Source organism: Calliphora vicina, chromosome 1 (assembly GCF_958450345.1).
Source record: "Calliphora vicina chromosome 1, idCalVici1.1, whole genome shotgun sequence".
Taxonomy (NCBI): domain Eukaryota; kingdom Metazoa; phylum Arthropoda; class Insecta; order Diptera; family Calliphoridae; genus Calliphora; species Calliphora vicina.
In genome coordinates, this window is record NC_088780.1 from 87,508,680 (window position 1) to 87,534,056 (window position 25,377).

The following is a 25,377-nucleotide window of genomic DNA, read 5'->3' on the forward strand; positions in this document are numbered from 1 at the left end:
GTTGGAACCACATGTTTTCCAATCCCAATTCATCAAGTTGCGGCAAAAAGAACTCGTTGATCATTGCTATGTAGCGCTCACCATTCACAGTAACCGTTTAGCTCGCGACGTCTTCGAAGAAAAAAGGTCTGAAAACAGCACATCATATAGTGACTTTGAGCGGGTGTAATGGCTCTTCGTGGGTTACACGCGGATTTTCAGTGCCCCAGAAACGTAAATTTTGCTTATTTACGTACCCGCTAAGATGGAAATGGGCCTCATCACTCATGATTATTTTTGATGAAGTCACCGACCGATTATTGGTCAAATAAATAGTCATCAATATTCCGCGTTCTGGAGCAGTGTAGCGTAATATTGTTTATTAGCGTGTATTTCGCATGTGTTTACTACACAAATGTCAAAACAGAACTGACATTAGGGGCCATTCGCAAAATTTATAGCATTTTCTGATAGGAGGATTACTTTTGCGCCACAAAAGTAAAGTATATTTTTTACTTATAAATACAAAGGTCTTGAAGCCGTTAATGATATCGGTGTCATCTCAGAACTCTTCACAGTCGTGTTGGTTCTCTATTTCCCGTATGAGCACTTATAGACCCAGTTGCTGATTTCTTGTTTATTTCTGATCAATGCAGATGTAGATTACGTTCACCCACCAAAAACATAAAAGCTGGAATATCAGGTTTGAACGAAGTTGAATCTGATCGATCAAATCAAATGTGTGAAGATAATCTTAGGTCCAATACCCAAAAATATTTTAGTTTGGAAATCAATGCGAGTGATCAAAATGCTAACAAAAACATTAGCCACACATATAATAAACCCTATTATCAACAAAGATTTAAAAAATATTCAGTTAACAGATCCAAGGTTTTACGAAAGTAGTACTATGACTCTTATAATTGGAAGTGATTTCTATCCACAGATCATAAGATTTGGTGTTAAGAATAGTATTCTTAACACCAGCTCAAGATATCAAATTTGATTGGATCTTGAATGCACCTGACGAATAAATGTTCAACTCAAGAAAGCAGTATATATGAGGAGCCGCTGAATAAAAGGTACTTTTTTGCATATTTAAATTTTTTGGGAAATTGAGTTTTATTTATTTCGCCCACTGAAAAAACTGCATGAACTTGAAAATGGTAACAAGTTTCTTACTTATCAATTCACCACAATAAATGTTTGAATAAAACCATTTTTATATCGGAAAAAGAACATTTTGTTAAAAAATAAGGTAAAACAAGTTAGAACGGTATATTCGGCTTTGCCGAATCTTAAATACACTCCACCTGCATACATATTTTTTAGGTTAATATGTATGGGAGCTATAACCAATTATAGGCCAATCATCAGAGAATTAGGTATAGCGATTTTGGTATATATGGGGATTATTTATGACGAATTTCAACTTAATAGCGATATTTATGCTAATTTAAGTGATTTTCGGAAGTGAACTTTATATGGGGGCTATGGTCAAATATGGGCTGATCCACAAAAAATTTAGTGTTGTGATTTCTTTTAGCACGAAACTTATTTTCGATGAATTTTGTATGGATACTGCAATTCTGAAGGCATTTATAGACCATAAAACCATATTTCGGGAAGAAATTTGTATGGGGACTAGGAGAAATCATGAACCGATTCTTATAATTTTCACCAGAGTTAGTTCATTTATTATAAAAATAACGTGTGTAAACTTTTATGGTATTATCTGCAATATATTTACACAAATAATCAATAATATGTGAAAATTGTCAAATTTTTTTTAGGTTGTCTCACATTTTGGTTCATAGCTCTGGTTCTACTGAACCCATTTTGCTGATTTTCAATACCAAACTGCTTAGGACAACAATAAACATATTTTTTTCAAGTCTACCAATTTTGTTTGCGTATTTTGGACGTGAGCATGTTTTACACAGACACACAGACGGACATGGCTCAATCGACTTAGAATTTCATAAGGATCAATAATATACATACTTTTTTGGGTCTCAGATGAATATTTCTTAATGTTTTTTAGAAGCCATTTACTTAGTAAAAAAATTAAAAAAATTTTGCTAACTTGATTGTTTTTAGAAGATTTCAACTCAGATATTATAAAAATACTAAAAAACAAATGTTTCACACATGTAAAATTTCATTGAAATCGGAATAAGTGCCTAGAAGTTACAGATTTAGTTCCTCTATTTTTTTTCTATACCACTGTGCGACGTTGCAGCATATGAGCGATATATTTTTATTGCATTAACAAAATACTTCTTCTGCATGTCTGTATGAAGACTGCAGGCCTGAAGTGAAATCGTTATGTAACGGAAAGAATTCAGAAATGGCTGTATAAATAAATGCATGTAATAACACGTACACTCCATATAACCAGTCAGGAGGGTAGTTTACACGTTGTTGCACAATTTATGTTTATGCAACATGTTAAAAACATTTGAACAGCTTACAAATACATTTTTCTTTATTTCAAACTATTTTCTAAAAATGTGAAAGGGGAATACGAATGAAAGCATTAGTTGGTAGACAGGAAAATAACAAAAGCAGATATAAATATTTAAACACTTTTACTTCTTTACTAGTATACGAAAAGGAAAACATTTTAAATTTATATTCTTTATGGAAAATATTTTAGATTTATTTAAACTAGACTAGATACATACTTATGTATGCCTAAAGAGTAGAAAAAAATGCGAAAGATACTTTTTTTGTCGAATTTAATAGACAAATGATTTAATTATACGATAAGGTTTTTGAAAGGTGTTCTCCTCTAATGTTAATTCCTTAATAGAAATGGTGCCACTTTAATCGTTTTTTTATACCCACCACTAAAGAGAGTGAATATGTCATTCCATTTTAAACAAAATGAAATATTTGTAGTGGAAAATAGTCCTTATGTTTGCCCGTCCTTCTGGTAAAGGCTCAATAGAACCTAAAGGAGAAGACCTCTCAAATTATCTAAAGATTTCAACCTGCGTTATATTTTCGAAATACGCCAATTTCAAAGTGGTCCTCACGCTATATCAGAATCGAAAACAATAGTAAGCTTTATTTATCCTTAGTCCCCATACATGGCCCTTCTTATAAAATAAACATTTATAATTTAAACAAGTAAGAAAGTATGGTCGGTCAAGCCCGACCATATAATACCCTACACTAAGTAAAAGAGCAAAAACATTTTTCTTTTAAAATTTCAATAATTTATATTTTAGAGTGATTTTCGGAAGTGGGCCTTATATGGGGGCTATGACCAATTATGGACCGATCACCATGAAATTAGGTAGTGTGATTTGTGTGTATATGAAAGTTTACTATGTTGAATTTTGTGAGCATACCAACATTTTTAAGAGATTTATGCACGTTTAAGTGATTTTCGGAAGCGGGTCTATATGGGAGCTATGACTAATTATGGACCGATCGTAACATAATTTGGTGACATGAATTCTATATATATAAAACTTATTTGGAAAGCAATTTGTGGAGATACATTTATAAATTAAACATTTATGACCCATAAAGTCCAATTTCGGAAGGACATTTGTATGGGGGCTAGGTGAAATAATGGACCGATTTCAGCCAGTTTCAATAGGCTTGGTCCTTGGGTGGAAAAAATAATATGTACCAAATTTGATCGAAATATCTTTAAAATTGCGACCTGTACCCTGCGCACAAGGTTTACATGGCCAGCCAGCCAACCAGACGGACGGACATCGTTTAATCGACTCAGAAAGTGATTCTAAGTCGATCGGTATACTTTAAGGTGGGTGTTAGGCTAATATTTTTGGGCGTTACAAACATCTGCACAAACGCATAATACCCTCCCCACTATGGTGGTGTAGTGTATAAAAATACTCAAAATCGTCAGATATTTGATATTTTTATTTTTACTAATACATTCTCACCATTTAGGTTTATGACAACTGAGTTAGGTGTTTGACAGTTTCCGATCATGTGTATTAATATATGGTTTCATATTCTGTATACAAAATACACAGAAAAACTAAAATTTAATTTTTTAAATTCATATCGAGAATCAAATTACATAGTACTCCGAAAATATAAATTGAAAACAAGAAATTCAAATTATTATTGAAGAATTGAAATTTAGAAAACCCTAAATCTAATATAATGAGATAATACGAATTGAAATTCAAAATAGCTAGTTGACAAAAAATAATTGAAATTGAGAAATAAAAATTAATAGTAAGTAAATACAAATTAAAATTGAAACAGTAAAAATGGATGTCGCGAAATAAAAATTTTTTATGTTATTTTTTAAATAATATTTTTATAAAATCCATTTAATTTCAATTATATCTTCATGAAATATATCATGTATTTCATCAACAGTATTACGTCGGAAGATTTCGAATAAAATTATTTTAAAAGATATCTAGAATATGATCATGTGCTCTCAAAATATTAATGTAAAAGTGGAGATATTAAGCTTAATGTTTGCCTGAGATCTTCAGGCTCCGTGGTATGTTTCTACGAAACCCTACAAGTCCGCGGCCCCATTGGAGAACCGTTGCTTATAGCTTTATCCGATTTTGCACAAATTTTCAGCATTTGATTTTAAGATAACGAAGATCAATTTTAGACCTTGGGAGCAACGAAAATCGATAAAGTGCAAGTTACGAAAAATTATGAAAAACTGATTTTCCAGGGTCCCACTCAAGGAAAACCGAAAATACCGCTTTCCTTTATTGACTATGCTGTAGCCGGCATTGAAGCTAACAACTTTGTTGAACATCACTTTGCGATATTCGTACATTTAGATGGTAGAAATGCATGAAAAAGGCAAACAAATTACAATTTTCCCTATACGATACATACTAACTTCAAATCTATATATCTCGATTCCTAGACCTGACCCTGATTCTGCTTTCCCTGTAAGCAGAACCCCAGCCGATCACTGACCCCTACCATTCGCATAGTGTTATAATTAAAGAGAATACAAAGTGATTTTTTGGGTATTCGGTGAACACCTACGCACTTTAGTGTCTCGTTGGTCAATACCTAGTAAAAGTTCTCTGTCACCATATCCTAGCCAAAATTACTAATCAATATATAAATGATGTTCAATATTATTGGTTATTTGAAATTACTTATAAAGCATCGTATATGATTTAATTAACCAGTACTTGGATTATGTATGTACTCTATTCCCTTTTAATAGAGTTTTATTAAAACTTTGCAAGAGGAAATAAATTACAGAAATACTAATTGGCACTTCTAAATCATTTTTTATTTTACCCAAAATTATGAAACGCTAAAAATAGAAACTATGAAAAGATTTCATTCAGCATTCTGGGCAAAGTTATAAATTAACTTTTATAATAAACGTTAAACTTATTTAAAACTTTAAATTTATGGCTTAATTAAAATACCCCAATAAAAATACAACCACACACTCATTTTGCACACATCCAAGAACACGTACATTTATAAGCCACCCAGCAGTTAAACCGGCAGTCAATGTATCCCTTATAGACAGTAATTGTCATTAATGTCTAAATACTTGGCTAACTTCATTTGATATATTTTTGGTCATTCGGCACGTTTGTGCTCTTTATAAGCAGATATAAGTCAATTGTTTACTTTATACATCCCCTGTAATCTAGCTTGAAGTCAATTATCACTTAAGTATCTGTAAGTAATCTAGTGAGTAGTAACTTCAATCGTTTATTTTGTACTGCACTTTAGAAAGAAGTTATTTTTCCCACCAGAAATAATCTACTGTAGAGTTAAAAATGGTTATGAAGCTGATCAAGTAACCAGTAGTAGTTTAATGCGTTGACCTCTTCGCATAAGTTATTAGACAGTCTAATTACAATCTATGTAGGATCAATTGACCCCCTGCTTTGGACACGCACATGTTAAAATGAATACTCACTTAACTATTTATTTAACTAGTTGTCACCCTAAATAGTTCGGGAGAGTCTCCTAGAACTGCTGGGCACTCAAAATTAAAACAAAAAATTTTACACAAAATTTTACACTCTGTTGGCAAGTGTGTGTGTGTCTGTATAGTTGTGTATAATTTTATTTATTATTTGCTATTTTCAGTTTTCAACATGATCCACATGCAGCCAAAACAAAAATGAAAACATAAAGAAGAAAACAGGAAACAAACAAAAAAATGTGAAATGAAATGGAAAAATGAAAACAAAACTTTAGTTTCGTGTAACACATTGATTTAATATGCTGGGAAAGCGGAAATTGCGTGCTGTTTTATTTTCGCTCAATAAAAACTTTACGCAGAGCCGTAGTTGTAAGGGAAATTTAGCTTAAATGGCAAATACTCCAAGTCGTCATATATCGCCAGGTTATAGTCTTAATTTGAAATGCGCCCTTGTCTAGCAATTCAATACTCTGCTGAGTATATGACTAAATAGCAACAAAACTACTTGTAATACGAGCAACTATTAAATAAATTATTATTTAACACACATACAAACACCTGGGAAAAAAACGAAATGTATTTGAAATAAAGTTTTAATGTTCCACAGACTTACATCTTTTACCTTCATATAATAACACTGTCCAACAGTATTTTTGGAACAGAATAGCGGCTCTAATAATAATAGGTCATGATGAGTAGATCATTTTTGTAGAATAAACTTATAGTCGAGCTGGTCTGAGTTTTTTTTAAAGGGATCGAAGGGATCATTTTACTAAATGAAAAAAAATTTTGTGAGTTAAAGTCTGAGAGAATTCTTATTGTCAGAGTTATATTGTGGAATTTTATGGGTATAATTTTCGTGAAATATTTTAACATTCTAGCTTCTCTCTTTAGGGGTCAATTTGAACCGTTTTTCGAGAAAATCAAAAAAGTCCTTTCAAAAAGGACATTTAAGGATTAAAATATTTCACGAAAATTTTTGCCGGACAATATCACCAATACTTATACTTATTTCACGAAAATGATCCCCATTAAATTCCACAATATAAGTCTGAGCTAGAGGGTTAAGATCTTCCACAAAAATTATCCCCATAAAATTCCACAACATAACTATTTTTTTTACGTTTATTATAACTAGGGGGCGGATTTTCATGCATTTATTATTGGAAAATATGCACCTAAAATATGCTTCAAAAAAATCAAAATATGACCTAAAAATTTAAAAAAAATATGCACTTATATTTTTGTGCAGAAACATAAAATAATTAACTATGGATCGCTCAATACAACATATACAAAAATATACAACAAAGTTCCCAGCAGTTAGGATTCTTGAAATTATACTAAAAATTAAATTATAATTGTTCTTCTGAGAAAACTATGGATATATTAATTCTAATATCTTGGGATTAATATTTGTTTAACGTCGGAATCTTTAAAGCCTCCACCATACAACTTGCTTTTTAAAATCATTAAAATGTTGATCGTGCTATAAAGTAGCATCCAACCTTAATTTTCAGCTCGTAATAAATGACTATGAAGCCCGGTAACTGTGTATTTCTATAACAAATTCGAAAAAAATCTAATATACTGCCCATTGACGACAAAAAATAATATTTTTATTAAACAAGTAAGAGTACTATATTCGGCCGTGCCGAATCTTAAATACCCTCCACCTAAATATGATGGTATAACAACTGCAATAATATAACAATTGTTAGAAAGACTAGTTTACGCAGAAGATATTTTATTTGAAATGTACAAAAAATTATATTTAATTCAGCAATTTATAATTTAAATTCCTATTAGAACGTATGAAATTTAACAATTTATATACATAATAATTAGTTAATACGTTTGGATCAACATTTTTCCCTGTTAACATCAAGTGAAGAAACAGAGTATAAAAAGGGTATACAAATATATTTGGTCAAATTTCAAAATATTTGGTAGTGGGACTTATATGGGAGCTATGACCTATTATGATTTGATTGTCATAAAATATTTTAACGTGATTTTTATGGACTTATATGGGTGCTGTGGCCAATTATGTACCGATATTCACAAAATTCAGTATTATGATTTTTGAATACAAATTACTGATCTGTGTACTATTTTGGTTCAATATATGGAAGCTATGACCTATTATGGTCCTAGGTATTTGAGGGCTATTTTTATAGAATTTCATATAAACAACGCTATTAACAAAAGTGGACCTTATATGTGAGCTATGTCGAATTATGGACCAATATTTAAAAAATCATGTAGTATGATTCTTAGATACAAATTATTTATCGGTGTACAATTTGGGTTCAGTGCAGATTTTGTTGGATATTTGTGCAGGTTAATGTGTTTTCCTGAAGTGGTTCTTATATGGAGGCTATGACCAATTATGAGCCTACCATCATAAAATTTGGTACATCGATTTTTGTAGATATATATTGAATAAATTTGTTTCGAATGTCAACCTGATAACTATATTTGTAATAAATTTATGAGGATTTTAGTGATTTTCGGGAGTGGATTATGGGAGCTATGGTTAAATATGTACCGATATGCAAAAAATTCAGAAGTATGATTACTGGATACAAATTACTGATCTGTGCGTTATTTCATTTTGATATCGATATGTTTTAAATATTTTTTAAAGTTAATATCTTTTTCGGAAATGGGCCTTATAAGGGAGCTATGACCAATTATCGGCCAATCTGCATACAATTTAGTACAGTGATTTCTATGTATATGAGTATTATTTTTGTCGAATTTTAACATGATAAAGATATTTATAAGAGATTTATGAGTACATAACAGATTTTCGGAAGTGGACCATATATGGGAACTATGGTCAAATATGGGCCGATCCACAAAAAATTCGGGGTTGTAATTTTTTAAGCACGAAACTTATTTTTCCTGAATTTTGTGTGGATACTGCAATTTTGTAGGCATTTACACACCATATAACTATATTTCGGGAAGAAATTTGTATGGGGGCTAGGAGAAATCATGATTATAATTTTCGCCAGAGTTAGTTCCTTTAACATAAAAATAACGTGTGCACAATTTAATGGTATTATCTGCAATACATTTGCACAAATAACGAAAATTGTGTTAAAATTATCAAGTTTTTTTTTAGGTTGTCTCACATTTTGGTTCATAACTCTGGTTCCACTAAACCGATTTTGCTGATTTTCAATACCACACTGCTTAGGAGAACAATAAACATTTTTTTTGCAAGTCTACCAATTTGGTTTGCGTATTTTGGACGTGAGCGTGTTTTACACAGACAGACGGACAGACAATCAATCGACTTAGAATTTCATAAGGATCAATAATATATATACTTTGTTGGGTCTCAGATGAATATTTATCAATGCTACACACGGAATGACAAACTTATATATACCCTAATTCACCACTTATGGTGGTAGAGGGTATAAAAATGGGATAATATGCATATAAATATGTATTTTGAAGTAAAATATAACAAAATATGCATTATCAATAAAATATGCAAAAATATGCCCTAACAAATCGATGCCATTTTACAGCAAAATGTGTGATTCGGGTATATAATTAGTCTACATTGTATTTGGACGTTCGAGAAAAAACATGCATTTGCATATAAATCCGCCCCCTAATTATAACATTTCTAAGCTTTACAATATGTAATTAAATCTTAAAACTAAACAATTATTGTTCTCTCAGTGGAGAATCATATTTGGAAAAATTAGATGAGTGGTAAATCAGCTCTACACAGCCTTGAGCTGTATTGAGTTACTGTAAGTAGCCTTGCGAGCGGGTTCGGATGACGATGTAATTTTGATAAATAAGCTTCACGAGTTTTTCTCGTTTCTTATGTACCATGGAGCTCCCGTCATGGTTCTAAGAATTTTGGATTGTGCCATCTGTATAATATCTATACTGGTGAAAACGTTGTGTGCTTGCTTTTGATTTCGTTCACCTGTATTCTCCAATTTTTTAACCACGTCTCCACGTGCCTGAGCTAATTATCAAGGTTTCTAGATGCTACATTTAAGTCCACATGAGAACTAAGAATTGCAGTGTCATCTGCAAAGGTGGAAATGGTTAATTCTTCAGACTCGGGCAAGTCTAAAGTATATAATAAGTACAGGGTTGGTCCTAGAACACTTAACTGAGGTACTCCAGCATTGATCGCATAGTCGTTTGTCACATAATCGTTGAATATAACTCTGACAATAAGAATTCTCTCAGACATTAACTTACAAAATTTTTTCACTTAGTATTAGCTCCCTTCGAACAAAAAATTAAAACTTTGACCCACTATAAAAAAAACTCTGTTTGTTGGACAGTGTAATTATTTAGTTGTAGCCAGTAATTGGCTGAAATCGTTGGTATGTTAAACATTTATTTGATGTTTGAGTGTAATCACGTTAATATTCATATGACCTTGAATTTTAAATACGAAAACATTTGTAATATGTAAACAAAACTAGTTTTAGTACTTAATTGTTGATTTATAAAAATTCTTATTAAAGTAAATTATATGTATATGTGTGTATGCAAATCATTTAAAAATTCTAAATGAACAAAGTAATCAGTCTTTGTCAAATGTAAATGCTGGATGTATTTACATATCGCTCACTTAGAGCAAGAACATTATAACGCACAAAATACAGTTTCAAATGAAATTCAAAATTAGCTCTATGGAGAATAGACCTGCTCTTAAAAAATTAACGTGCATTGGATGATTCTTATTTTGTTCTATAGAAGTAGAAATACTGCCGGAAATCGATTGATACTTGTAAAATTAGTTTAACGATGGTACATTTCCGATTTCTTCAAAATTGTTGCTATTAAAATAATATTTTAAAATAAATCTTGTCTTCTAAAATTCTGCAAATGATATGTTTTGTTTGGCCCAACTTATGCAATTACGATCTAGATTATGTACAAAAATATTAAAGTCCGAATTGGAAAAACAAGTATTATCGAGGCGCTCTTTTCAGATATTCTTGAACCATACACTAGGAGTAGATCAGGCTATATTGGTATTCTATTAAAACTATTTTTCATGTATATGAGGTTCTCAAAACTAATGTGAGTAATAAGTCCAAGGTCAACGATCAATTCACTGTACCCCATACCATGCTGTGTTTGAAATGGAAATAGTCACAAATGGTGACCATTCGGTTCGATTTAGAATCATGTTACAGCTATTAACAAGCGACAGCAGATTTCCTCACCATTGGGATTTACATTCCACCGCACTCATGATTTTCTGTTAATTAATGTTTATTTTTAATGCTGCATGAGATTGTATCCTCTGAGCAACTTTACCTAACCAATAAACCTAAAGTATGCAACATTTAATTTATTTTATCGGTTATTTGGTATTTCATTAAAGAAATTTCATTTAACCTCAGTTGTTCCTTAAAAATTCCTCGAATAATTTCCAGTTAATGTGAATGTTTTGCAAACATTTTAATAAAAATAAACGCGAAAAATATGTTTTGTGCTGTAACTTCCGTTCCCTATTCAACGCAATTTGAAGTTAAATGTTTTCGAACATAAAATTAAACTCATAAATTATTTACATTTGTGGGAAACTAAAGCGATTACGTTGGAGTATTGGATATTAAGGTGGCCAGGTAAAATGGAAATTACTTTTAATAACTTTTGATTGAACTTTATGATTATTTAGACACAGATACATTTCAATGCATAAGATGTTAAATTACAAAATCTGTATGTGTTTTAATTGTAGCAATGAGTTCTATGTATTGAAACCAAGAGTATTTATAAAATTGTTGATAGTTGGATAAAGTTAATCAGACTCGGATCCAGAGGGGGTGAAATATGAACCCCAAACCGAAAATATTTCACATAAAAAAGGAAAAAAATTGAAAAATGTAGAACAAATTTTAATTTCTTCCCCTCCCAAAATGGTTGACTTGGATCCGTGGCTGAAGATAATTCATTGCGCATCTGTTTAAATCTTGGAAATGATCTAATATTATAAAATTGTGATTGTTGGATACGGTACGATCCTTAGCCCATAGAATAGCTCTTAGATAAATACAAGTGTTTTCCAATATTATTATGGTCTGCTTTGGGTTACCTTAATTTGCAAAATAAGTTAAATTCTCATGTGTATTTGGTGCTAAAAACCAACGCATGAAGTTTTCTTTTTAATAAAATTGAAAAGGAAACAGAAGTTCATTCAGATAAAAATTCCAAAGAAACAGGTACAACAATCGATATTTCATACAAGATACATTCACACATCGAAGTTTATAAAAATGTAAAAGTACCCAACAGTTTGAAAAGTGTCAATTTGAAGCCTTACACTAGCTATATTGTTACTTGTAGAACAAATAAATAGTTAAAATATTCAGCAAAAAACAAAAGTTTTTTACAAAAAATTCTGGTAAAATAATAAATTCTAAAAAAAGAGTAAACCCCGATTTTATTCTTAATAAGAAATAGAGAGTAGTATAAATATGAGCTCTGTGGCTTAGTGATTTGCCGATCTGACTAAAAAACGAGAGTTTATGAGTTCAACCCCTCTCTCTGCCAAATTATTTTTATACCCACCCTCAAAAAAGATGGGGGTATATTGATTTTGTCATTCCGTTTGTAACACAACAAAATATTTCCCGCTGACCTACATTAGTAAATATATTATGGGTCCTCATAAGATTCTAAGACGATCTAGCTATGTTCGTCCGTCTGTATGTTTGTTGAAAACACGTTAGGGCCCAAACGAAAGGAGCTAGTTGGTTGATTTTACACAAATATTTTCTGTTGATAAGGTTTGTTTGATATTGAAAATACTCTGAAATTATTACCGTAAAGTATGGCGAAAATCGAGCAACATTTGTTCTTTGCGAAGTGTTATGTAAAGTGTGCCAATCGTCCACCTGCAATCATGTTGCGCGTGTAGTTGTTCGCAGCGGCTAAGAAATTCGACGTGGCTGAAATAGTTGAATAAACTGCAGAATATAAAGTGTTTGCGTATTATTTGGCGGCTATACTAAATATTCCAAATATTTTGGAAGCAATAAACCGAAGAAAAAGGAACTACAGGTGCATACATACATACTAGTAGTGTTTTGTCGTTGTTGTTAGTCTGTGCTGTTACGGTTTTACCTTAAACTATTATGTTTTTAAAGCGGAACCACATAAATTAACGTTAGTAAATACAAATACACACGTAAAACAATCTCACATACATACAGCATGGTAAAAGTCATGGTTAAATGGAATTAAACGAAACATTCCTTAGTTTTCTTCTTAATGCTTTCTTTTTCTACCTTTTAGAGCGGAAAAGTTCAAACATCTCAAATTGGGATCTAGTTCTGGAAGGAATGTTCATATACAGTTGAATACGGTTATAGCGAATTATGTTTATAAAGAACAGATTTTGCAAAGTGTTTGAATTAAAGTTCGTTATAAACGTACATTCTAGTTTGTTATAACCGTGTTCAACCGTTTATGTACTTAGGTATGTATGTGTACAAGTACACTGGGAAATGAAGATATTTATATACATTTATGTTCTGTAAAAGTTAAGAATTTTAATATATTACAAGGGTTACAAAAATTCCAAAAGTAAAAAGGGCAAGAATTTTTAAATGCATGTTGATTTAACAAATTTTTAAATTTGTTTATAAAACATATACAATGTATATGTTATATAAACATATTTATTTTTCAATATAATATGTCACACTATATGCTTCATTCCTTTTCATCTGAATCTGTAATATTTTACATTTCTAACTCTAATGACTTTGGATCATATTTTTACGAAATTGCTTAATAGTTTGAATTTTATAGTTTGCAACGGCTGGTTACAATATTCATCATGTTCATTAACATTTAAATTAGTGGAGACTTCTACTGTTGTGGAGTATGACAACATTAAATGCAAAGAAGTTTTAAAAGCACTGGATTGTGTGGAAACATTCGAATGTCTTCGCAAGATAACACTGAATATCATAAGAAGATTCTGATTTACAGCAGCAAAATTCCTTAATGTTCTGGAGACACTTATGTACAACCAACATTGTATTTGTTTGGAAATGCATGAAATGTAACTACTAAAATATACAATAATTAAAAATGTCTTATAATGATTTAATCAAGTAAATTTTTTTCCAAAAATAAAAAGACAAACAAAAATTGTAACTATTTCTTTTTTGTAAAATTATTGTTTAGAAATTTTGTTTATAGAGCGTATGATAAATATAAATGTGATGTAGGTAATAAACAATATTAATCATGCGTATTTGAGAATCAGCATAGCTTTATTTTGGCGTTCGTGTCATAATAAACAAATTTGGAAAAATATGCTTAGTCAAATTCTCCAAATTTTTGGATTTTCCTCAATACCCCCAGAGCGTTTCAGGGATTGTGCCACTAGCATGAGTGGGTCGGCCCTCCAAAGTTAGTGGGGGTCGGTTATACATTTATACTCAATTGGGGCACTTTAAATGGGTCAAAAATGTCCTTTAAAATGTTTATCCTTTAAGATTGCCAATAACTTCCTTTTAAAAAAATAGTGCGTTAAAGACCCAAATATTCTATACTAAATTTCAATATTTCATCCTTTATATATATAAAGATGAAATTAAAATATAAAAAAAAACATTTATTAGTATACAAAAAAGTTTTATTAAGAAAAGTGCATGTTTATAAACTACACCACCATATTAGAGAGGGTATATTGGGTTCGTGCTGATGTTTGCAACATACAAAAATATTGTCCCAACACCCACCTTAAAGTATACCAATCTGCTAAGGCTCACTTTCTGAGTCGACTAAGCGATGTCCGTCCGTCTGTCCGTCCATCCATGTAAACCTTGTAATCAAACTACAAAATTTGGCACAAACCTTTATATTGCCCCAAGGACAAAGGCTATTGAATTTGGTTAGAATCGGTTTATTATTTCTCCTAGCCCCCATAAGATTGCTCTATTTGAAAATTGTTAAGCTCTCCTAAATATCTTAATTATAAACATATTCAAACCAAATTCAGCACAATTAAGTTTTATATAAACCAAACTCTCACGACCAAGTTTCGATCGGTCAACAATATTCCATAGCTCCCATATAAGCAACATTCTCGAAAATATCATTAATATACATAAATCTCTGAAATATGTCAGTATCCAAACAAAATTCAACACAGATATGTTTCATATATTCGCAAATCATCCCACCAAATTTTGTGACGATTGGTCCTTAATTAGTCATAGCTCCCATATAAGGCCCACTACCGAAAATGTGTGTATTCAAATAAGATTCAACACAAATAAGTTTCATATCAAAAGAAAACTCTTTATAATCATATACCCGGTTTAGGGTATCATAAGGTCGGGCTTGCCCGACTATACCATTTTACTTGTTTATTAAAAAGTCTTTTTCGTTGCTTTTCACAACGGATTTTGTTATATTTTTTTCGAATAAAATATAAAAAATTAAATAATGCAAATTTAAAATATTATTTAACACTTAAGTGGTTAAGATAGAAGGATGAAATTTTGGCATGTGGTATTCAATATTTGGATCTTTAACTCACTATTTAAAAAAAAATTATTGGAAATCTAAAAGGATATTCAAGGATAAAAATTTGAAAGGACATTTTTGACATCTTTTTATCCTTACAGGATAAAATAAAAATAATACGAAATATTCTACAATTCTTCTTGATCATTTGACACCAAATTTGACATAGTAGGATGATCAGAAGTATTTTAAAACATTTTATTAAAAATGTACTCCTCTGAAAATTTGAAGTCATTTTAAAAGGAAACAGGATCACGAAACACAGTTTTTCTCTATTTAATTTATTGTTTTAGACGTATATCATCCGGTTCGTGTCTAATATTGAGTGTCGTACGGTGTTATACATACTAACTGAACCCGGTCCGCGTAGCTGGTCCTTAGAAAACATCTGTTCTAAATTGCATCTCGATTTTAATATTCAGTGTCCGACAAAACTAATGCATGGACTCCGCCGACCTGACTTCGCACCCGAAACACTTATTATCTGTAACTAGATATATAAAGCTCATTTGCTGCAACAACATCATAATTCATTGCATAGTAAATTAGTTGTTATGATAACTGACAAAGTCTTGTCAACTAGTTCCTAAAACTAGTTGAAAAACTAAAAATTCGTCTCCTAAAAAATTTGAGTTATGATGACTTTGCAGCAAATGAGCGATATGTTTAAATTGCCAATTTACCAAAATTGTAAATTGTAGATATTTGAATTCAAATAAAACTGATTTAACGGGTGGTTTAAAGTTGCCTCTCAAATATTATTAACATAGCTATGGAACATACAACATTGAATAAAAGCTTTGAGATGATCATTGTTTGAAAGTATGGCAACACTCAATGATTAAGCTGCTGGCATTAATATCGAATTAAGAACATTGTAGAAGATTCACGAAAGATGGCGTGTGTATAAATAGTGGCAGATGTTGCAGTAGTTAGTTTAGTTTATCTGAGACTCTGTTCGAATAAACATCAACTGTATTATCATTGTAGTTTTGTACATTAAGTATGTATATTTCTGCGTATATATTAACGTGTATAAAATCACTAAGTGACTATTTAAACTGTTGTTATACATTTAAATAAATAAAGAGTTGTTACAATTTAAACTACTAAACTGTTTTTATTTGCAAAAATATCATATTTTATGTTCCCTTAAGTATTATATTAATTAATTTCGTTATAAGACCGGAATTTTCTTAGTAATTGAGTATAAGAAAGGAAAATATTTGAAAAACTTTCTCAGCAAAAACGTCCAACAAACATTCATACAATTTTCTGTTTCTTTAATCGAGTACTATTTCCGATATGTAATATTTTCTTCAATATGTGTAGGTATCATTCGTTTAAATGAAATTCATGATTAAAATGTCTGGTAAATTTATTACAGTACAATTGGTTCGAATGACATACAGTGGTGGCCAGGAATTTAAGACAAAAATTGTTTGCTAAATTCCATGTAATTGTCAATTATTTTTTCAAATATTTCCACAAATATGTATGCATGAGGACTGTTTTAACACACAAGTGTGTTTTATTCGACTGTGTCAATTCACACATATTCACCATGAACACATAAAATTTGTCTACAACTTGACCAAAAAAATTTTTTTTTAGATAAACATATTTTCTCACATTTATATCATTATAATTTTATTATTATAATATATTCGGACCAAATTTCGTATTTTTAGTTCCATTAGTTTCGGTCATATCATGTTATTAACAGCGGATGTTCGCTGAGGTGGGTCAACGTATTTCCACATATCTTTGTCCATATATGTTTTACCGATTTTTCCAAACATTTTTCAGAAACTAGAAACATTAATAATAAATTTCATACCCTTAGAGGTCCTTTTATTTTGGCTCTATCGCACTTAAAATTCAGTTGATGAAAAAAATTCAAGTATTTGTCTTAAATTGGTGGCCACCACTGTATGTACGTACATACATAAGTATGCATGTATGTTCATTTGCGAACCAGCAAATTTATTGATTGACTCACCTGTGTTTCTTCATGTTGTCCAAGTGTTTTTTGACCGTATTGTCCATGTGTTGCTTGTTATTGTCGTAATTGTGCTGTAGTTCATAATCATCAAATTCGATATCGTGAATGATGGCCAAATGACCAAAGGGATTGTTGTAGGGTAGTGCGGTATGACGATGTCCGTCTCCATGATGGCCATGGTGGCCTTTATGTTGTGTAACCGAATAGTCTTCTGTGGCAAACAGAAAAAAAGAGCAAAGAATATACGAAAAATAAGTCTACCTACATATAAAAGGTTTTTTAATTAAATTGTATAAATAGTAGTAGTACTGCTACCTAACAGCACCCTCTTCCCCGACAATAAAGTTCAACATATTTGCTATTAAGTTATTTTTTTTTTGTTAACAAGAATAACTGTGTTTCCTGTAACATGGCTCAAAGTAAATACAAGTAAATTTCATTAATAAGTATTTGTACTTTAATACGGGTTCACATTTATTAAGTTTAATTTATTTATTTTTCTTTAAGGTCAAAAGCGCAAAATATAACATTTTGCTAACAGTTTCTTTTATATTTGTCTTGTAAGTAAATATTAAGTTAAGTTCAATTAAATTTCATTTCATATCAATTTAAATTTTTTTTAAACAAAGAAAGGATATTCAATGAAATAATAATAATAGACAAAGGTAGGGAAAATTAAATAAATTCTATTACGATGTACTTGTATGAATCTATGTGGGATACAGAAATGATTATCCTTATTAGTATTTTGTTGTATTCAACTTAAAGGGTTTCCTAGTTGTGGTGGTGGTGCTGGTGCCTGATCACTATTCGATTCGATTGTCCTTGAACTGTGAAAAAAATGTGCATAAAGTTTTCTATTTCATTGTATTTTCCCATTCACCATAGTGCCGCATTGCGCTGACAACTTTAGAAGTCCTTTTTCTTCATGCAACGTTGAGAATAATAAGAAATAAACGTTTTAATAGAATATTTACTCAACAATTGAAAAATGCATTGAAATTGAATCTACTTACAGGGGATGGTACGCCAAGATTTATATACAAATGACTGAAATAGATTTCATTGCATCTTTATTTCTATTACCCAGAACCTGTATGAACAGGTTCTGGGCCTGATCATTTGTATATAAATCTTAGTGGGGCTTGCATTATCTCGCAATTGGCTTAAATGTTTTCTGTATTTTTTCTTTCAGAATCTAGAGAAATTGAAAGTATTCTAATGAAATGAACACATTTATTTTAAAATCTTCTTTTAAACTTAACCTAACATATTGATAAAAATTGGTCTGCTGACCGTAGTGTACATCCAATATACAATACATGGTTTGAGAATCAATATTTTTCAAAGACTTTTTAACATCTCTATTCATAATTCGGTACTCAATCTGCCCTCACAAATGGTTCGACTCCAAGTTCAGACAATATCAAGAGTAATTAAAGTATGTGTTTGTCAATTTAATTTTAACTATTAAAATAATTCCAATTTCTTCTTTCTAAGGTTTACTTCTCCTCCCACAACTAAAGAACATGCTGGCTGCAACTTGATTGTAGAAGACAACATTTACAGAAATTTATAATAAAAGAAAATAAAATAAAATATAATTTTTTATTTCCCAGACATATCTGCAATTTTATTCAGCAAGAAAAGAAAACTTTTAGGATTAAATACTTTTTTCTACGTTTTTCTTAGTATTGTAGGTCTTCCTTTGGTTTCACTAAGTTGATATCAAAGGCTTAAATAACTTGTACTTTTTATGCCTGTGTACTCAAATTGTTGGTTTTGTTTCTTTTAAATAATTTTAGAAAAAATTTTCAAATTTAATGAAAACTAAATAAAATATAGTTCAAATGTAATTTTGTACCGAAATTATTAAGTTTTTTTGTACCATAAACCTCCAAGACATCTCATATGAAACTATAGAATTATGTATCTATCATCCTTCTTTCTGAAATCTCTGAGAAGATGTTAGATATTCATCTGAGAATTCAGTTTAGTCCAATTCCATTCTGCTCCTCAACTCACATGGCACAGTGGGGCAGAATCAAAATTTTTTGGAAATAAATCTGGGATTTCTAAACAGCTCATCCGATCGGTATATTTGACATGGGCGTAGCCATGGAGTATCTGAGTTTAAGTTATTAAAACGGGCCATAAAAATATTCCAGGGGCGGCGCTTTTGGGGGCTCAAAGTAGGGTGCCTTCGACATGTAAAATTTTTAAACACGTGCAATTTTTTGGTTTCCCATCCGATTTCAAACATTTTTATATTTTTGGAAAGCTAGGTCTTGGAAAAACATGCTAGCGTGAGTTATTTATCTCTTGTAATTTCCGATTTTTAGGCATTTCAAATAGTCCGCTTTTTAAAACTATAGGTCGGACTTTTGGACCGAATGGACTCGAATTTCTTTTGTTAGTTAGACAAATTACAAATAATATACAAAAGATTTCAAAGCAATATCAATTATGGATCCAAAAATAAACGATTTTCAATTTAAATATTCAAAAAATAGTAGATTTTTGCTGTTTTTTGGGCGAAAAGGTGACTTAACTCTTTTTTTATTAAAAATAAACTTTCTTTAAAAACATTTAACAATTTTATATTTTGCTGTAAGGTATCTTTACGGAGAATATTTTAGTATAAAAACATGTCCTATTTTTCTAGTATGTCGCTCCTATGCCCTTAGGAATGTGACCTATTTTTTTTATCAAAATTTCAACTTTGGGCCACATGTCCTAAATTCCCAAAGCTGGGATCAAAAAACTTCGGAAACCTTGATGTGTTCCCTATTTATTGCCAAAGTATTTTCACAGCCGAGAAGGAAATGTGGACTCCATGGGCAAAATGGTAAAAAATACAATTTTTGGGATTTTTGCTTTAATTTTTAGGAATTGAGGAATTCCTTTGACGTTGCGGGATTCCCTTTGCCATTTTGACAATTTTTGTCTAGATAAAAAACTTTGAAATCGGATGGGAAACAAAATAATTGCACTTGTTTAAACTTGTCGAAGGCAACCTACTTTGAGCCCCCATAGTGCCGCCCCTGGATCATTTGTAGGGCCCATTTTAATAACTTAAACTCGCCAATGTAAAATTTTAACCCGATCGGATGAGCCGTTTAGAAATGCCAGAATTCAAAAAACTCATGAGCATGGTGAACAAGGTGGACATCAATATTATAAGTTCACTTAGAGCATAGTTTTGATATATTGGTTTATAAATCGCACTAACAGTAACCCAATGATAGCTTATCTGAACAACGTTTGAGCAACAATAATTTTAGCCATTTATACTAACCCTTGGAGGTATAGGGATTGTTTGGCGCTAAACGGTGTAACCAGGTCTCTGCAGACCTTTATGGGATTTGTACGGCATTGCTATGTCCAACATATTGAAAAACAAGACTAACGGCAATCGGTTTTGTGGATCGTTTTCAAGAGTACGCACGTGCTTCGTTTGCTTGTTTTTCAATATAAATTATTCCTTTCAGTGGGTAATTGGTGTTGAAATCGCATATCCACTAGATTATTATGCCGTATTTGGCTGGTTTTGATAGAATATTTTCTGTACGGAAACAATTGCTCATCAACTGTTATCTGGCTATCCGGAACATATTGACGCTCCAAGTTGTTCATGAGCATGTTCCAAACGTCGTCGATGGCGGCCGATTTAATTTCTACTAGTCGAGCGGATCTTGTACTGCTATTGTCAAATCGATTGTACTTGAGAATATGTTTATATCGGATAACAGACATCGTCACCTGGTAGATTGGGTATCCATTATTGTGTCGCAGTTATTTTATAAAACTTATTATGAAATAAATATACTACTCGTGGAAAGTGATTCATTAGGTTATGAGACTGTGCCGTAGTAGATTGATGTCTCCGTGGAATCTGGAAACTATAGCGCATAGAATGAAATCGTCACTTATTATATTTTCAATATGTAGCACTAGTAGTGGGTTTAGTATGTATACCAAAACTCATATTGTACTCTGCTAGACGAAATAAAAGATCTTAATGTTTCCACTTAGCCGTGGAATTAAACTTAAAAAGAAGGTCATTGTTAAACACTCGATCAATACTCCTAGGAGCACCAAATGGCATTTCAACATGGTTGTTTGTTTGTCGTCTACAAAGGATCTTTAATATGATCTTGAAAATGTAATGCTGAACTGGTTTTCCATTGACATTACAATAAAGTACGTCGTTTTCAACATTGCCATGAGATACTACAGGAATGGTCTCATTGGTCTCCCGGACAACATTGACTATTGCACATCCAAATCTTTCTTTGAAAGGCGATTTAATGTGTCAAGCACGGATTAACGGTCTGGAAGGATACAATCTACCCAGGAGACCCCATTTGAGATTTTCGCGGATGGTTCGAAGTCGATGATGGATGTGATACATTTTTATTGGACAGAATGAATGCCGTTTATACTACTAATGTTCTTAAGGCTGAGATCTAACTTATATCTCGGTTTTGGATGATGACTGATTGTGTGCCGCTTCCACCAAATACATGATATGCAACTACAAAGGCCTAAGTGAATGTAGTCGAGCTTCAACACTAGTTAACATTTTGGAATGTTATGGCTAGCTAGGAAATTAGTATTAGTAATAGTTAAGATTAATAACTTACCACCATTAACACGAAGTGTGGTTATGCCTTAACTAATACTTAGACTGTCGGTTAAAATTATTTTTGTATGAAAACAGGCAGTATAACTATTAGTTAAAACATAACCAGACTTCGTGTTACTGGGGGTTAGTGAAATATTATATTTGTTTGTTAAGCCCCAATAGAATATTTGGAAACTATAAAGTGGGTAAGGTTAATATTTTTTTTACCATCTTTCCTCCCGTATGTATTTAAATTAAACTTTTCACTTCAAATCTGTATCTACAAAGAAATTGGTTGTTTTTTCCTATTTCAAATTAACACAACTAAAATTCTTTGCAAAATATAATGGGATATTGTTCCATAAATTTATTGGTTGCACTTACCCCATCCACGACCGGTTCGTAAGCTTTTATCCCATCGATCAGGTATCATTGGTATATGATATTGTGGCTGATAAATACTGTATTGTTGTGGGGTATACGTGTGTGGTGGCTGCGGTACCTCTCGATGGCCTTGCTTCTGTAGCTTCTTTTGTTTCGCCTGGAGTATGTGTTCTTCCTGTTCGTGCTGCATTGGTGTCTTGCGATGATTTTTGCCACTGATTGAATAAACATGATGGGTGCGTATGAATTTCTCATCAACCTTTGGATGAAAAACAAAACACAGAAAAGGTCAATTGCATGCAGGAGATTGTAATAAAAATGCAAAAATGAAATTGCCATTGGCAAATTTTGGTATTTGAAATTTTATGTCTTTCTTTATTAAAGATTTTTTATTTAAATTACAGAATTTTGAAAAAAAACAAGATAAAAACTGTTTCAGCTTTAAATTAAATTCAATAATTTTAACTCAGTTTCATTCATTTTGGCATCATGCTAATTATGAGTGTACCACAATATTATTTAGTTTCATAATATAATTCTAAAGTTGCCATTTGGTGTTTTATTTTAATTCCCTTTTCAGCAAAGTTATTTTTTAAACAAAAAATAAAACAAATTATTTAATTATACTTTTCGTACTTGTGTAATAATAATTATAATAACACAACATTTTGTAATATGGCTTTTACATACTCGTAATTACAAGTTGGAATTAAATAAAATGAAAAATATAAAGATATAAATATAATTAGCAACAACAGCAGCAACACAAATATGTGTATACTGGCAACAACATTTATTATTCACAGTGGTTGGTTGCATTAACAGAGTTTAAAAGTTTAAATTGTATTGAGCCTTTGGGAAACATAAGTACATATATGTATGTGTACCACTGACATCCCAGCAGTTAAGCAAGTAGACAATGTTTCCATTTTAGACAGTAATTGTCACTAAAGTCACTTGTCTTAATCCAATTTATATATTCTGAGAGAAAAGTCAATTGGTTACTATTTACATATACCAGTTAAAATAGCGTGAATACTATTGTCACTTAAGTTTCTCTAAGTAATCTAAAGTGTAGTCACTTTAAAAGTTTATATTGTATTGCTCTTTTTTGTGAGTAATTCGTACAAACTGGATTTAAAAAAAATTGCGTTGATATAATTCTCATACTGTTTATTTTATTTCTGTTTAATTATACTGAAATCTCATGTAACCTAGCGTGAAGTCAATTGGCACTTTAGTATATCTAAGTAACCCAGAGTTTAGTCACCACAAATTACAACCACTTAGGCGTTGATTACTTTTCATCAGCTATCATTACAGTGTCATTGTCACTTAAATACTTATATAACTAGTTGTCACCCTAATTGATAAGTAAAATTACTAGTTCGGGACAGTCACCAAGAACTGCTGGGATGGTAGGCACATGATGTACATACATATATATTTGTGTATGTACAACATAGATAATAACTTTGTAATCATGTATTAGTTTTGTGTATAATTGCAGCGGAATAGCGCCTTTTGTATGGAGCCAGCAATAGTTTCAGATATTCATAACTATAGATACTAAATGATTTTTTCTGAAGCAAGTAAGAGTGTTATATTCATATCTACCCACCATTTTTGGATATCGACTATGCGATTAGAAAAACGGATAATTTTTAGGTAATTTGGTCCGCTTTCAGATACAATAGTATATCGAAAACTGTGTAACAGATCGTCCTTTTTTGATTCTATTGATAGATCTATTTATTAAGAAATGAATGTACTGTTTGCTTTGTATTTGTCCAAGTAAACCGATATTTACCAACTACCCATTTTTTCAATATTTCTCAACTTTGATGGAAAAATAATTATCAATTTCTATATTTGCCATATTTTTAAAATATGTTCTTTGATTATTCCTTTAAATAATGCAAAAATTTCCAGCTACCCGTCCTGCCCCATTTTTAGCTAGAGGTAAAATTTTGAAAAAAGAAATGGTAAAATAAATGTGATACCAATTTTAAATTCTATGGAGAAGTTTTTTTTTTTAATTTATTTTCTAAAATTTTGAATTTTTTTAGATGTTTCTCCATATAATTTATGATAACTCAAAAAGGGTTAATCCGATAATACTGAAGTAAACTTAGAAAAGTTTAAATTAACATAACCATTAATCTGTTTATATATTACGTTTTAATGGGCTCAGTAGTTTCGGAGTTATAATAACAAATTGATGCAAAAAATATATTTTTTACGTGAAAATATCAAATTTTTGTGTTTTAGAAAACTCATGAAAAATCGAAAACAGCTGAACTTTTTTAGGTTTATTACTTTGTCGCAAAGCCACGTATAATAGAAACGAAATGAGATAACGAAGATAAAAATTGATTGATATACATAAAATTGAGTAGTTAATGTTCTTCTTTCGATTGATTGAATGTTGAAAACATTTTCCCCTTGTTATGTACAAATTTTCATATATATATTGGGGAGATTCTATATGTGTAATTTTTTTGAAGTCGGAACACAGACGAAGAAATGGGATCGTATTATTATTAATGTTATAAATGTTAATATTAGGGTATTCAATTAATCGGGTTTCTGGTTTAATCGGTTAATCGAGCAAATAATTAATCGGGTTTAGATTTATTCGGTTAATAATCGGTTAATTTAAAATTATTCGATTAACCGAATAATTTCTATTTTAATTTTAAATTGAATAATACAACAACGAATTTTGTGTGCAAAAACATAAAAAACAGCAAATAAGGTATTTGAGATCATTTTTGTAAACGTATCGCCTATTTGCTGCAACAACGTCATAACTCAAAATCCGTGTTTTTTGAACCGAGTAATATAACCTTTCATATAGTTTTATCAGTTTTCAAAAAAGTCAATTATTTTTTGTGTGAG

At 31.0% G+C, this 25,377-nt stretch overlaps 1 protein-coding gene across 1 annotated transcript in view; it reads right to left on the reverse strand.

Annotated features, from left to right (window-relative positions):
- The window catches only part of beat-VII (beaten path VII), a 327,320-nt gene that overhangs the window by 73,159 nt on the left and 228,784 nt on the right, over positions 1-25,377 (reverse strand). The window contains exons 6-7 of the mRNA XM_065499191.1: positions 22,477-22,735; positions 17,463-17,676 (exon numbers count right to left, since the gene is read on the reverse strand). Coding sequence (XP_065355263.1) covers positions 17,463-17,676; positions 22,477-22,735 — 473 coding nt within the window. The remainder of the gene's footprint in view (positions 1-17,462; positions 17,677-22,476; positions 22,736-25,377) is intronic.